We start from the raw sequence: 15,588 nt of genomic DNA, 5'->3' as shown, positions 1-15,588 counted from the left end.
GCAAGAGCTACAGCTGCCTCTTGTGACCACACCCTGGAATCAGCAGAGCTCTCCAACACACAACTTACTCCTGAGATGCACTCACTATTCTGCTGGTGGACTGAAATTGCATACGCCCATGTAAATGAGCTTTTAATGTCACCTGAGCAGAGCACCGTCCGCTATGCGTTGGACAGTCAGCCCCATGCTTTTTGGTGAACTCTAAATGTGTTTTCCTCTGCGTTCCTTCAGACACCGGCATTCTTCTGGCTGCTCTTCCATAAGGCTCCTTCTGTGGAGTATACAGCGTATAATGTCCTATGGACAGATCCTGCCATCTCTGCTGTGGATCTTCAGCGCTCCTTCAGAGTTATCATTCGTGTCTTTGTTCAATCCTTGTCTAGTCTGTGAGTTTTGGTGGCCAGTCTCCTCTCATCCGGCTTCTCTCATATAGGTTTGTAGTGGCCCAGTACAACGGGGCCCCTCCGAAAAAGTGTGGATGCTCAATATTGCATTGTCAGTGCCTTCTGTGTTGCTTGAGTGATGTGTATTACATAGCTGTAGCACTGAAAGGGTTAGGCTGCCTGTCCACAGGCGTTGCTATGGAAAGCGCACCGCCGGCGTCCACGAGTGGAGAATCATAGCGATTCTCTGTTTGCGTGATTTAAATTGCGGCATGCTGCGATTGTCGCGATTCTCCGCGGTGAGCCTATCTGTTAGATATGCTCATTGCTGAGACCTGTCGGCATTTCCTCCTCGTCCCCCATGGTGGATTATCGCTAGCGATATTCTGCCTTGGCCGTGGACAGGGGGCCTTAAGTGTCTGGTATGTGAGCTGACTGGAAAATGTATCTGTTTGTTTGTCACGTGACCTTGTGTGATATATGTGTTTTGCAAGGTGTGTGCAAGGATATTCAGTCTGTTCTGAGCTTGCAAGAGGACCACACAGGCACCTTTAGCCTCTGCGGCCCAGAATGGAAGAGGCTAAAGGAGTCTACAGCCTGCCCTGGGACTGCTGTACCCAGGAGATGTAAGAGTACTCCTTCAATGCTAGGAGAATGAGGAACCGCCATGTAGTGCACCCTAGTTTATCAAATATGAGTGTTGACCGGTAGAGTGTTGGAGAGAAGAGAGTGTGTTGCCGGGACCAGGACCCACAGATAACAAGGACTGTGGTTTCTGTCCACCTGTGAATCCACCGGGACCAAGACCCACAGATAACAAGGACTGTGGTTTCTCCTGTCCACCCGTGTGTCATCCCTGTCACACCACTTTGATGTTTTGGACTGTTTTCCTGCTGGCGTGCTTTTCAAAGTTGTACTCAAGTTACTTCAAGTAAAGCGACCGGTCCCGCCTGTCCGTTTCTGGAGGCTGTGTCTTAAAAGAGCCCCGTGTGTGTGTGGATTTACTCTGACGACTAGGAATTCCCCCACGGAGGCCATGTGAGAGTGAGTTTACTCCGCCATCCAAGGAATCCCCCACGGCAGAAGAAACAGTGGCATCACGCGTGACACACAACAGCACTAAGGTAATCCAGCATTGGGTTCTCCGTTTATTAACCTGCCCTTGGACGTGTCACCGTTACCCTCTAGGTGGGAGACGGTAGAGCCACCATGACGGGGCCCAAGCTCTACCCCGCTGTCTCCTAAGCTGTGGCCCGCTCCTCGGACGCTGCACTTGTGCCATCATTTTTCCATTGCGCTATAATGGATGTAATCACGCTCAACGGGATGTTCAAACTGTGCGATATTTCTTATAACCCAACTCTGATCTGATCTTCTGCACAACTTCATCTTTGCCCTGTTTCGAGAGCATCTTGGGACTTTATGTTGCTGGCTTAGGGGTGTCGCAGATTCAGGGGGCGATCAGAAGTCGTGCATTTATACTGACATCATGTGACAGATCATGTGACGCTTTGACCACAAAAAATGTGTCCCGTGTTCAACTAATTATGTGACTTCTGAAGTTAATTTGCTGGAGAAGACCTTATTTAGGATATTGTAGCAAAGGGGGTGAAGACTTATGTAAAGTTTTCAGTTCTTTGTTATTTTTTAACTCCTTAAAGGGGTTGTCTCGCGAAAGCAAGTGGGGTTATACACTTCTGTATGGCCATATTAATGCACTTTGTAATATACATCGTGCATTAAATATGAGCCATACAGAAGTTATTCACTTACCTGCTCCGTTGCTGGCGTCCCCGTTGCCATGGTGCCGTCTAACTTCGGTGTCTTCTTGCTTTTTTAGACGCGCTTGCGCAGATGGATCTTCTCCCTTCGGCTGGTCTTGGAAGCATCAGCGTTTTGGCTCCGCCCCCTTGTACGCGTCATCGCGTAGCTCCGCCCCATGACATGTGCCGGTTCCAGCCTCCTGAGTTTTTTGCGGGACGAGTTGTATTTTTCAATAGTACTATTTTATGCACCATATAATGTACTGAAAAACTTTTAACCCTTTGCAATCCAATTTTGGATTCAGGGTTTTCTAGGGGGTTTTCTCTTTCTGCCATTATACAATGACATCATCTGCTGACTAGAGCCAGTACTGCGGAATGTGACATGCTGGAGGGGCCCCCGACAACAGAGCGGCCAGTAATCTACAGTAAGAATACCCTGACGGACGTCTTCCGTCATCGGAGCTGTACAGGCTTCAAACAGAATGTCTTTGGACATCAGACAGTGGATTGGAAAGGGTTAAATATTTCCAAGTGCAGTGAAATGGGTGAAAAAAAACGCAGTTTCACCATCTTCGTGAGGGTTTTGTTTTTACGGTATATACACTGTGGCTAAAATGACATAGTCACTATATTCTGTGGGTCAGTATGATTCTGGCAATACCAAATTTATGTAGTTTTTGTTTTGTTCTACTACTTTAAAAAAATAAAATATCTTTAAAAAAAAAAAAAAGATATATTTTCTGCCGCCTTTTATTGACCGCCATAACTTTCTGTCCGTCGATGAGGTGCGAGGGCTCAGTTTTTGCAGGATAACCCGTAGTTTCTATTGGTACTATTTTAGATTACTAACATTTTGATCACTTTTTATTAAAAAACTTTTTTTAGAGACGAGGTGACCAAAAAAATTTCAAGTCTGCTGTTATGTATTTTTTTCTGACAACATTCACCATTTGGGATACATAACCCACCCCGTATTGTGCGTTGTTTTGATAGATCAAACTTTTTCGAATATGGTGATGCCAAATATGTCAGAGGTTTTTGGTTTTTTTTTTTATTTGTTTTTTAATTATTAATCTAGGAAAACTTTTTTTTTCTTTTTTTTACTTTTTAATATTCTTTTTTTTTTTTTTTATAATAATGGAAAACTTAATTTTTGACTTTTGTGCATTATGGATGTTTAGTGCAAGTTTATGTTTATTTTTATGTTTTAGTCCCCTTAGGGGACTTGAACTTGTGATCGTTTGATCACTTATACCATATGCTGCAATACTTCAGTATTAACAATAATGGTATTTCTGCCATCATTGTAAAAGCACAGGCCACATGTCTATCCTAATAGGCAGTAATTCATGGCAGCTCTGGGCCATGAAAATCGAAGGGAACATCTCAATCTTATCGTGGTGGGCCTTCAGGACCCCCGAGCTCCTATCACAGCTTTTAAATGCCACTGTCAGAAGGCATTTAAAGGGTAACGGCTGCAATCAACGTGAGCGGGTGGGTTTTAGCTGAGCAAAGCACGAATACACATGCGCTAAAGCCGACAGTCCCATGCCATGTATTTGTGCTTTGCTCAGTGAAGTGTAATGGGGATTTCGTGAGATCTCGGTTAAGGCCCATTTAGACATAATGATTATCGCTCAAAATTCGCTCAACAGCCATCTTTTGAGCGATAATTGTTGTGTGCCTTTACATGGCCAGATGATCGCTCAAAATTCGCTCAAACTGCAGTTTGTGTGACAGTTTAGAGCGTTCACTTTGCATAAGTGTGTAAATGAAGGCACGCTGTATGCAGAAGACAAGTGAGACCGCTATCTTTTGCATACAGCTGTTGTTTTCTTGGAGCACTCAGCTGGTATAGAGCTGAGTGCTCCGAGTGGGGTATGCAGAACACAGCTGCAGTGCTGTCTTCTGCATACTCCTTGTGTGTTCAGGGAGCGCTCAGCTGGTATACAGCTGAGCGCTCCAAGCGGGGTATACAGTGCATAGCTGGACCGCTGTCTTCAACATACTTATGCTGTGTTCTTTGAGTGGGATACCATCTGAAACAATAGTATCAGCGGTATCCTGTTGAGAACTCAGCGCACGGCACTGATAAGACTTATCGTTGTCTTTCAGCTTGCTACCTCTGTGGACAGCGATGAGCGAATCATTAACGAAAACTGCACGATGTCCGTGCGTTTAGAACCAACGATTCTCGCTTAAAAGACAGCTTTAAGCTAATTTGGAGCGAGAATCGTTGGGTCTAAATGGGCCTTTACACTGCACATGCGCACATTGTCGTGTGCTGAGCTCACACTGATGCTGAGGTCTCTCGTTGGATCCTTGGTCTCGCGCATGCGCAGTTAAAGGACTGAGATGCCAGCCGGATCTATGGCAAAGGCATTGATATATATCAACACTACAGTGGATTATATGAGGGCAGTGGGGGGTGAGTTGCCACACCTGACGCCTATTCCGGATGATTGCAGTGTACACCTGGATTTGGGAGGTTTGTTGTAATTGTGATTGGTTTGTATGTTTGTTTTATTGCATATAATGTACATATGTCATGTGTTTTTAGTAGCTTGATGAAGACCACTATATGTGGTTGAAACGTCGCTGTTTTATGTGGAGGAAATAAAGATACATCAATTTTGATGTCAGGAACTTTTTGCACCCTATATGCTGCTCAGCGGCCTTTATTTGATGGACCTTTGTGGATTTCAGAGTCTAAATCCCTTAGCGGAGCGCATGGTTTCAACGCTTTCTAATTAGTGGTATGTGGCTGTGCTGGTCAGAACATGTCAGCCCCTCCATCTAATCTGCGGCAACTACAAAAAGCTTCCTGTCCACAGGGGCCGATATTCCTGCAGGACGATTCCATCACCTTGTGGGATTTATGCCACAATGACTTGCATCAGTTCTGAAGGCCAAAAGAGGTTCGGCAAACACAACTAGATGGGCAGCGGGTGGGTGGCTATTCAGAGTAAATAGGGATGAAACAACATGGTGAGATCACAGTTGTCGATATGTCCTGCAATCAAATCCCAAGTATTGATCTTGGGAGTCGTAAATGCTTCCCCACTGAAGAGATATGTGGGATACCTCTGTGGATACCCAGAGGAGCCTAAGCAGAAGGACCCCAACCTGGAGCCATGATCCCCATGATTAGATATGTTTACTATATGTTTTATGACTTGAAGTCTTGGATGATGACCACCCAATTCGTCTTTTCATTGACTAGCTGATTATGTATAATTAAAGACAAGACACACATCAATTCTACAAATAGTTTTTAATGACTTCCTGTCAATGAATCTCCATAGCAGCCTCTCTTTGCATGGAAAGGCACTCAACAAGACTCAAAAACCTTCTCACTGTTTTGGGGAACCCCAAAGACCAAGATCCTCATGGGTGGCAATAGTGGGAGGTCCGGTGAGTTTCTACCGGAGAATGAGAGTGGCCTGGTTGGTGGCAGGAAAGGGGTTGGGACGCCACCCTTTGGCATCAGCCTACCACTTACTGCATTAATATTATAACATATGGCAGATGGGACTGTGCACAATCTCACATGTTGCAGTCATAGCAAAGTTTAAAGAGTAATTGCACTTTTTTGTGTCAGAGTGACATGTCAAAAGTTTTGATCAATGGGGGTCCCACTGCTGAGACCCCTGCTGATCAATGGAATAAGGGGGCTGCAGCACTCATCTGAGCACTGGGCTTCTCTCTGGCTGTCCTTCTTTCTTGCCAGCAACTCTTGGCAGCTGAAGACAGATACATAGAGGTCCATCTTCAGCTGTTAAGAGAAGCCAACAGGCAGCGAATACAACTAAAGGGGCTTAGCGCTTGGGTAAATGTTGCAACCCCCTCATTTCATCGATCAGCAGGGGTCTTAGCAGTGGGAACCCCCCAATTAAAATTTTTGACATGTCGCTCTAACTTGTCAAAAGTTTGTGAAAAGTTCAGTTACTCTTTAACTTGACTTTTAAAAAGGTTATCCAGTTGTAAACTATTTAAGGCCCATCCTCAAGATGGGTCGTCAATAGTGGTGGTCTGCTGCCAGGGCACTCGCTGATCAGCTGTTCACCAGGCCAGTGCCATCATGCACTGAGCTGATTTTTACAGGAAGCAGACAGCTCCATTCTCACTGCAGTGGCCAGGCTTGGTACTACAGTCCTTCACTTCAATGGGAACTATGCCTTTAATAACAAGCCTGGCCACTGCAGCTGGAATGAAGCTATCGACTTCCTGGACAAATCAGCTCAGACCATGAGCACACTACCCCAGAGAACAGCTAATCAGCGAGGGTCACTCACAACAGACCCTCCCGATCTACTCAGCAATCCTACTGATAAGTCATCAATAGTTTACAACTGGACAACCCTTTTAAAGACATTATTTGCAACAGTTTATTTGCCCTTCTAAGAGCTTTTCAATGACCTTTGTTATGTTGAGATAACAACAGCTTCTCAACGGCCGACAATAAGAACTTCTTGCAGAATGTTATCACAGTCAAGTTAAAACTTTACTACATATGAACATAGTTTAGCCAATACAATGTGTTCGCCGAGCCCGAGGTCTAGTTTAATGTTTTAATAGTGGTACAAGTGATCTAGAAATACTTGACCAGTTGATGACATCCAAATTTCCCATGTTGAACCCATCTGTACCAAAGAATGACCTTATGCCAATTTCAGATGGGCAAAAATGGGCATGTTTTAGTGTTCGTAGTATGGAAACGACACTTGGACATCCTAAGGATCTACTTTACCAACCTTGGTCACCATATAGTTTTATGATCCACAAAGTTTGGTTCAATAGAACTGTCGGAATCCACATGTTAACCCCTTGTAACCAGTTTATACTCACTTGTCTTCGGACCCAACTAACCAGCTTCTGCAGCCATGCCCAGTCTTCTGCCGCTGTAAGTCAGGTGACTGCTGTGGCCAATTACAGGCCACAGCAAACTCCTGGCATCATGGTGCTCAGAATGTGAGCGCTGATGCCAGGAGTTCGGAGGGTGATACTGCAGCGGTCACCTGACTTCAGACGGCTGCCTGCAGCAGAATTCCAGACAGGGCAGTGGAAGCCGGACAGCTGGGTCCCGGGGGACCGAAGGCAGATGAATATGCGCTATTTTTTTATTTTATCACCTGCCCGACCCTTAAAATTCTGTTTGTTTTTCTCATACAACCCCTGTAATGGGAACGTCTCAGCCAACCAGAGCAGTGTTTTCATACCACTCCAACAGCTATGGGGACCAACTCTTCAAGACTATCCTAATACTTCAAGAAAAGTATCTAAAGCGTCTCTTTAGATGCATTGGACAAGTATGTACAGTCCTCTAATCGTTGACCACCAGTCCGAAATCTCCAATAAATCACATAATTCAACCAGAGTCCGCCATGGAGATCCAAAAAGTACTGAATTAGATTTATTCTTCAAGAGCATATAACCCTTTTGCACAAAAGGAAGCTTGCAGCAAATTGCACAGCAATGAGCAGCTGCACCCTCCGTCTGCAAAAGGGGTTCATTTATTTATTTAGTTTTCTCCCGCCTGTAACCACTTCCCTGCCATTGAAGCTTGCAAGGAGCTGTATAGATGTTGCATGCATTACTGGCAGTTGCAGGGTTAAGGCTGGCAATTCACAATGCATAACATAAAGGGGAGCGTAGCATTGAGCCATCTCTTACAGGCTGCAGAACATTGCAACAGGACAGCCATGCACAAGATGCAGAAAACCCAAGATGCAGGCAGTGTGGTGAAGCTAACGTGGCCCCTTCCTCCCAAACCACAGTGGACCACATACACAGGTCTTGTGACCAACCCAGTACGGAACTGAGGTTCATAAATGAAGAAAAAAAAAAAGGCAATTATGTAAAAAGTTTCTTTGGAGAGAACAAGTGCAACAAAAAGCCAAGGCAGAACTGCAAATCAATCCAGGTAAAGCCAATGTGCCAACAGTTGGTTGGGGCAGCCGCAAAAACGGTGGCTGATGAAAGTAACCTGGGAGTCCCAATATAAAAAGTACAATATTCTTCTCCCAGCTGCCCCCTACAGTCCAAATGCTAGAGAAACAAGTAAATACAATGCATTCTCTCGCCCAGCATAACCCTTCCTGAGCTTAAAATGTGGAAGGCTCCATAAGGTCATCCAATGTCCTTCCTCCCGATAGAGCATTCCTCGGTCGTCGAAAGGTGCAACCACATCATAAAACCGTTCTGCAATGTTCTTTACATAGAACTACAATCGCAGCAACAAGCGTGGAAAGAAAATGGCGTCAATTATTTCTATAGAAAACAGCCATATTTACAAAAACATCGCAATTCTTGCTCCCTTCCCCAACATGCTTTGGCCTCTTGATCAATTCAACGGATGCCTAAAGAAATTAAGCTGATTTTGGTAGGTTGGTTCTGTACATATGGGAATATAAAACGGTCCTTGGATGAGGCTTCTACCTGCCGAACCTTTAAGGAGTCCTCCACTTTAGGAATGACTCCAATTCACTTCCGTCCACGGCTTACAAGATTTTAATGACTTGCCAAGTTTTATTATGTCCCATGTAGGGGCCATGGTAAACTATGAGCTAAGAAATTAATGCTAAAGATGGTGGAAATTTTCATTAAATTAGTCTACCCTTGGTCTAATAAGTCGACCACATGGGCAACTCCACTGTCGTCACATTGCTTCTGATTGCAGTACAGTATGAACCAAAGTATGGTTGGTTGTCTCCTCAATGTCAGTAGATACATAGAAAGGCACCTCATAACTTTGCCTCATCCTTCTCAGGGCAGAACATTACTGTAGCAGGGTTGCTCATGTATTCACTGTATTAAAGAGGTTTATTGTGATGGTGACTTTTATGGTCTTAAGGTAGTGATGGTCAAGTGCCGCTGCCCCTTCATTCTGAGGTTCGGTGGGAGATGGTGGTCAGATGTCTACCAATCACATACGATAGGTTAAAGATGAGCTATCTGTGTGTATTCACAGAAAATCCCTCTAAGAACAAATAGAGGAAGGAGCATTTTCAACGGTTGGCAAATTATGTCTTCACCAGCCATTCATGATCCTGATGGCTTGACAATAAGTTGCAAAAGACAAAATATATACACGTTGCTTGCATATCGCTATAATGAGCCCTCGGTAGACAAAAAAAAATCAAAGCTTGTGTTGGAGATCTTCTGGTCCGATGCGTTAAGTGACTAAAATATCATAAGTCCAACGTAAAAACTCACTAGCGCCCTCTAGACCACTGAAAAGTGTAAGGCATCGCAACTGTTTAGATATATACATTTCAGGTATACTGTGGGCTGTAGTGGTTAATTCTAGCCCTTTTCATGCAGTAGCTGGTGTGGATACTACTATCCAACCTAATAAAACTATCAACAGCACCATAGGGGACATGAATGTCTGTAAACTAGATGGGACTTCTTAGAAAGTTGTATTGTAGGGCTTGTGGGTTGGCAGCTTTACTGGCAAAGGGTAAGAGTACAACGGGAAATGGAGAAATTTTGGTAAATTGGGGGCATTAAAGATACTAAGGGGTAATAGTGGCCTATGATACTGACATGCACAAGAGACTGAAGATTATATGTCTCTATCCTCAATCATTACATTGTTCTATACATGTGAAATAAAGAGGTACCCATTGTATAATGGATTGTTGTTCTACTACTGTACATTTGAAGAAAAGTCCAAGGAGGCGGAGGTCTTAAATATTCTGTACAGCTATGTACACTAGCCTCGAAAACGTGAGGTCTACAAAACTCTACAAGGAGGAGACTTGTAATGGATGAATGTGAAAATAGATGGCATAGATTTGTAATGTTCTATACAAATACTGTACAATGAAGAAAAGACTCGCAAGATTAAGAAAACAGTCTATAAACAGCCCAGCGGGCTTACGAAAATGTCTTAACTTTCAACAAGTCAACAGCTGTGAAGGGACGATGAACCAAGATTAACCGATACTAACTTATCTTGCAACTCAACCACCATTGATTTAAAATGGCCAATTAACCCAACATCTGACTCTACCTAATAGAAAGATAAGGTAATAGGGTACCTGCCCCAGAGTACTGGGCTATTCAAGCAGTTATAAGTGGTCTGACGCAAAATAGAGCCACCGACAATTCTTTGCCACATTTGCTGCTAAATACGCTGATGTGGTTGCACCTTCGGAGGAGGATGTAGACATGGAGACGCTTATTCTGGGTGCATTACATTAATGGCTGGTTGCCAATATCTACACTAGTCCAAGAGATCCCTAGGCAACCGCTTTACTTGCTAGTTGGCCATCCCATATCACCATAGGGTCCCTCACCGGTGGCTGACCTGGGAGGTGGTCCACAGGGAGTACAGAGATCTGAGTCCGTGTCTGACTCTCCCTCTGCAATGTAAGGACGAACTTTGTTGCTGGGACCAGGACCCGCCACCGCCCCATTGTTCAAAACGTCCAGGTTCTCCTTGGACTGCGAAATGCTGAAGCCACTGAAGGAACGCTCCAACTCTTCATGATCCACTGAAGGGATGGATATGGAGGTGTCACTATCTCTCAAGGCTGCTGTGTCTCGTTGTTTGGCGGAGCCTTCTTCACCAGTCCCCATCCTGCTTCCTCCAAATGCAGAAAGTGAACGCTCATGTGATGGTGGTGGAGGAATTCTTACCATGGAATTAGGATCTCCCACAGGTGAGGAACCATGGCTATGTCGGTGGCTTGGCTGCTGTTGCTGCCATGATGTAGATGGAGGGCAATAAGTCATAGTCGTTCCCTGTGCAGGAGGGGCACTAAGGTTTTTTTGGCCCGTGGAGCTTGTGGATCGAACAATTTTAGTGATGCAGGTGTTTTTTTCTACGGGTTCCCGACTATCTTCTGGACTGTGATATGGAGGAGCTGGCTCACGGTCCTTGGACCCGAAGTAAGCCTCTGTTTCTGAGGGTGGGATGCCCATTCTCTGCATGTAGATGTTAACCAAAAAGTCAAGTTTCTTCTCCATTGACAGCACCTGTAAAGAGCATGATGGTTAACACTGTCAATTGCATAAAAGTTTAAATGTCTATTGCATAATTACTGAATTACAGATGTGGTGGCATCTGAACCATGCTGTCACAGCTGGTTGGCTGTGTTGGATCAAGACTGGGGTGACGTCATGGTGGCGTGTGCTCAGTGTCATTTTGGCATTGGATGCTGATATTAACAATTCTCTACTGGTATGTGTATGGATTGGTCGGCTAGGAGTTTTGCGTCCCAGCTGGCCAATCAGTGTGTGCCTCTACACATTTACTCCAGCTCCTTCTTATGGAGGACGCCAGTTATTTTTCTGGTCTGAAGGCGTTTCTGGTTTCGGCAGCAGTCCCTGGCCTGGTTTACCTGTCAGATAAGTCTGTTTGGCGTTCAGGACATTTGGGGTGTTGTAAAGTCTTTCTCTTGTCTTACTATATTGGTATTGGTATATCCTCTGGTTCATTGTGTGTTGCTTTGTATCTACACAGCATGTTGGATTATTTAATGTAGCAAGTAATTTCCCTTTTTCCAACTAGGGAGAGTCAGGATTGTCCAAGGTTCTTGACATGGCGTCTCTCTTATCAGGGCAAATGCTCAGCTTTTAGGTAGGGTCTCATTGCAAAGTAGGTAATCAGATTCCCCCGTTTCCCCACTTTTGATATAGTTATAAATATTTTTTTGTTCTCTGCATTAGTATACTGTGTGTATATCCATCCTTTAGGACATTAAATTACGTCCAATCCAGATAAGCTGTTTATGCGTCCTGCTCAGACACAACAAATATTTTGACCTAATGTGTGAACATAACTGTTTGACACGAGGTTCCAAAAATATTTTGGATCCAAGAAATCTAAATTAAATTAAACATTTCTCAAATCCTGGTTGCCAACAGAGGACTTACCTGTTTCTCCACTTTGCCCAAACGACCCATCATACTTGGGTCCTCAGGCATCTCGGGCTCAGATCCTCCCTTTGTCCTGTCTTTCTCAGTGATGGATCCTCCTCTTCCAACAATCTGGTCCACTCTACCAAGAACAAAAATATACCCCAGAATGCCCAGAGATTAGTCAAGTGTCACAACATCCTCCACAGGCTACTTTTCCAGTGAATGAAGAAGAGCTTCTCTAGTCTAACAAGCGGTCGAGAATCAAACTAGGTCGAGCACCATAGCCCAGTCTAGATTAGAAGCTATTACGTTATCTAATAACTTCAAAAAGTTTGGAGTACCCATTGGAAACCCAAGAAAACCAAGAATATTTTTCCCAGGCAGATATCAAAAGTCCTACAAGAATACAATGTTCAGGTTGTTATTACTCAAGAGATTATTTTGGTTTTTGATGGTGGAAGGACGTTATGTCCTTGCAGCAAAAGAAAAATTCTAATGTAATTTTTTGAGCCCATATAAGTCAATCTTTATTAAAATCTTGCACATTTAAGGGCTTTGAGAAGGAAATATCAGCCACATCAAGAGGGGCAGTATGGAGTATGAGTGAATAGCCACTCTTGTATAACCCTTCCAACATCTGACCTGGGGTGCAATATCTACAGAGACTTTCCCCCCGTTCTCTTTGTACTGTTAATTATGACTGTGTCACACTTGAATGCTGGGTGGCTCCCACCAGCCAGCATGATATGTGATGGGGACACGTGCACTAAATGATGGTGGTTGGGGCAAAGATGAAGAGGACACAGACAAACACTGTGACAGCAGAGAAGATGAAGGGGCCAGGATACTGCAAGGCAGAAAGCAACAGCCTACAACAATGGCCTGGACTACAGGCAACTATTTTTTGTGCTTTACTGGCTTGGTCAAGTGAGACGAGTTCCATAAATTTGGCCAAAATATGGAAAAGCTAAATTATGCATGACTATGGTTTGCCAGTATATTGCATAGAGTAACACTGAGGCGGAGAAGGATGAGAATGTCCTAGTGTAAGGAGAAGGTGCTAGTACTCAAGATAAAGCTTGCCAGGAACCTTTGCAAACCCCCACCACTTACGTTAGCAGAATAAGAAAGCTCTTGATGCTCTCTACTTCAATTCTACCAGCATTCGTAACCTTAACAATGTGGCTCATCTAGTACGTTCTCATCTAATGTCGCTATGTCTCCTCTTTCCAACAAAGGAACCAATCCAAGAAGAATTGGTCATTGTATGTCCATTCTTGATGAGTAGTGGATTTTTTTGACGAGGGTCAAAGGACAGAGATATGATAATTTCAGTGATAACTTTGTCAATTTTCGAAGACGCAATTAGTGGATTATGGACAAGGGGGAATGATTTCTCATCCTATTGAAACATACAAAGTTTGGACCTAAAGTTAGATTATATCCACCATCTAGATAATAAAGGGAAGCAAATCAGTAGACGTGCTTTCCACGCCAGGTTGCTGCTGGACCTAACAACATCTTAAAGGGGTTGTCCAGTTGTAAACTACTGATGGCCTATTGTTAGGTTAACCCTTTCCAATCCACTGTCTGACATCTGAAGACATTATGATTTAAGGCTGTACAGCTCTGATGTTGGAAGACGTCCGTCGGGGTTCTCTTACGGTATATTGCCAGCCTCTCTGCTGTTGGAGCCTATCCAACGTGTCACCTAATGCAGTACTGGCTTTAGCCAGCAGATAGTGCCGTTGCATAACGGCAGAAAAAGAGTAAGCCCCCTAGGAAAACCAGGATACAAATTGGATTGGAAAGGGTTAAGCCATCAACAGTAGATCAAGGGGGTTCTACCACCCTCACTAGTAAGCTGTTCACCAGCTCAATGTGCTTGGGTGTTGAGCTGATTTCTGCAGAAAGCAGACAGTTCTGTTCTCACTGTGGTAGACGTCCTTGATATTACAGGCAAAATAATGTGAATGTGTGAGTGGGTGCAATATCAAACCTAGCCACTGCAGTGAGAATGGAGCTGTCTACTTCCTGTGGAAATTAGCTCAGTGCATGAACACAATGGCTCAGGGAACAGAAAAAATGTTGAATGTTTGATTTCTATGCTTGTATTATTTCCCATGGCACTGCAGACTGGAGGACTAAAATTTTAGCAAATTCCGTCAGTCAGTGTAAACTAACTGACTCTTTCCCTAGCCTTGCTCCTCTGTTGTGAATGTGCATTTACTGCCTTTGCACTGAGCTATTACAGAGCGCTGTATGACAGTGCTGAGAGATGGTGGAGGAGATCAGGAGGACAGAGAGCAGAACAGAGAAAGCTACTGTTACCAAGGGCTGTAATTCACTTTGGTTGTATTTTTTGCTCTTATCCACAATGAGGGAAAAATGACCAGCAGCTACTCAGAGAGAGGATGAGAAAGGAGGAAAGATAGCTGTGTAGTATTGAGTGGGTGTGGCTATGACTCAAAGCCTCTGAAAGAGGAAAGGAAGCTGAGCTTGTGCACCTTCATGTGAGAGACTAGCTGATCAGTGCTTGGATCACCCCTGAGCCAGAAACTTGAATATAGGAGAGCCTGCAAACCAAGTATGAGGCTTTCTAAATGCATGAGAAGGAAAATTCAATGCAACCCCGCCCCCCCCCCCCCCCCAAAAAAAAAAACAAAACAGATAAGTGCGTCATTTTTATCTTCAGGGACTTTGTAAGCTATGTGTGTGTTGATGTTTCATGCACAAAGGTTTCCACAGCCTTTAAGGGTACATCCAATAGGATGGGCAACTATAAAGTCCTCTAGTTTTGAGCGCTGTTCTGGACATGACTTTGAGCTCAAGCTATAAAGAAGATGTCCAGAGCAAGGAAACCAGCTCTACTAGATAACAGCCTATGGATCTGCAATGCATATATGTGTAGCGTGTTCATGGTTCTACTGATTGGTTCCTCCATAAAATAATCTTTGGCAAGATCTTGAGACCTTTTTTTTTTTTTTTAATAGAAAAAAATACATTAAAAGAAACATAAAAAAATGCTGCTTATTTTCAGCCACGATGCCATCTTTGTCATGCTCCATTAGACCACATGCGTGCATGCAAAAACAAGGTAGAACCCAGAGCAGAAAAGAAAGACTAGCAACAGATAAAACAAAGGAGGATGCTTGTCTTCTCAACCTTGTTGCAGCTCAAAAAAGAGAGAAATAATCAGCAAACCCCTTTCACCCATTTATGTGATGGACACTTACCTTCTGCATGGGTCACCTTGGTTTCTCCCTAACCAGTGGGCACTATTTTTTTCTGGGAACTTATCCAGAACTGGGATTGCAAAATCTCCTTTCCGTATGATGGGCGAGCTATAAAACCTAGCACTGAACCCAAAGTAGATTCTGTTTGATACCATTTACATAGAAGTCAGGTTTAGTGGCCTTCTATTAGGACTCACCCTGTTGACCTTAGACCACGTTTTAGAGGTCATTGCCAATTCTAAAGATTCCTCCATAACTGACCATGTAAATCAATACAAGGATCTGTATTCTTAGTGATGACTTGGTAACTAATGTCATGGTCTTCCACCATAC

At 43.9% G+C, this 15,588-nt stretch overlaps 1 protein-coding gene across 3 annotated transcripts in view; it reads right to left on the bottom strand.

The window, feature by feature from the left end:
• Positions 1-5,436: 5,436 nt before the first annotated feature.
• The window catches only part of KCNQ2 (potassium voltage-gated channel subfamily Q member 2), a 96,350-nt gene continuing 86,198 nt past the window's right edge, over positions 5,437-15,588 (bottom strand). For all 3 annotated transcript variants that reach the window (XM_066588168.1, XM_066588169.1, XM_066588170.1), the window contains 2 exons: positions 12,035-12,158; positions 5,437-11,134 (listed from right to left, as the gene is read on the bottom strand). In XM_066588168.1, coding sequence (XP_066444265.1) covers positions 10,409-11,134; positions 12,035-12,158 — 850 coding nt within the window. In that variant the 3' untranslated portion in view covers positions 5,437-10,408. The remainder of the gene's footprint in view (positions 11,135-12,034; positions 12,159-15,588) is intronic.

Source organism: Eleutherodactylus coqui, chromosome 13 (genome assembly GCF_035609145.1).
Source record: "Eleutherodactylus coqui strain aEleCoq1 chromosome 13, aEleCoq1.hap1, whole genome shotgun sequence".
Lineage (NCBI taxonomy): Eukaryota > Metazoa > Chordata > Amphibia > Anura > Eleutherodactylidae > Eleutherodactylus > Eleutherodactylus coqui.
Note: the sequence above shows the minus strand (reverse complement) of the source record. Positions and strands in the feature narration are given on the sequence as shown.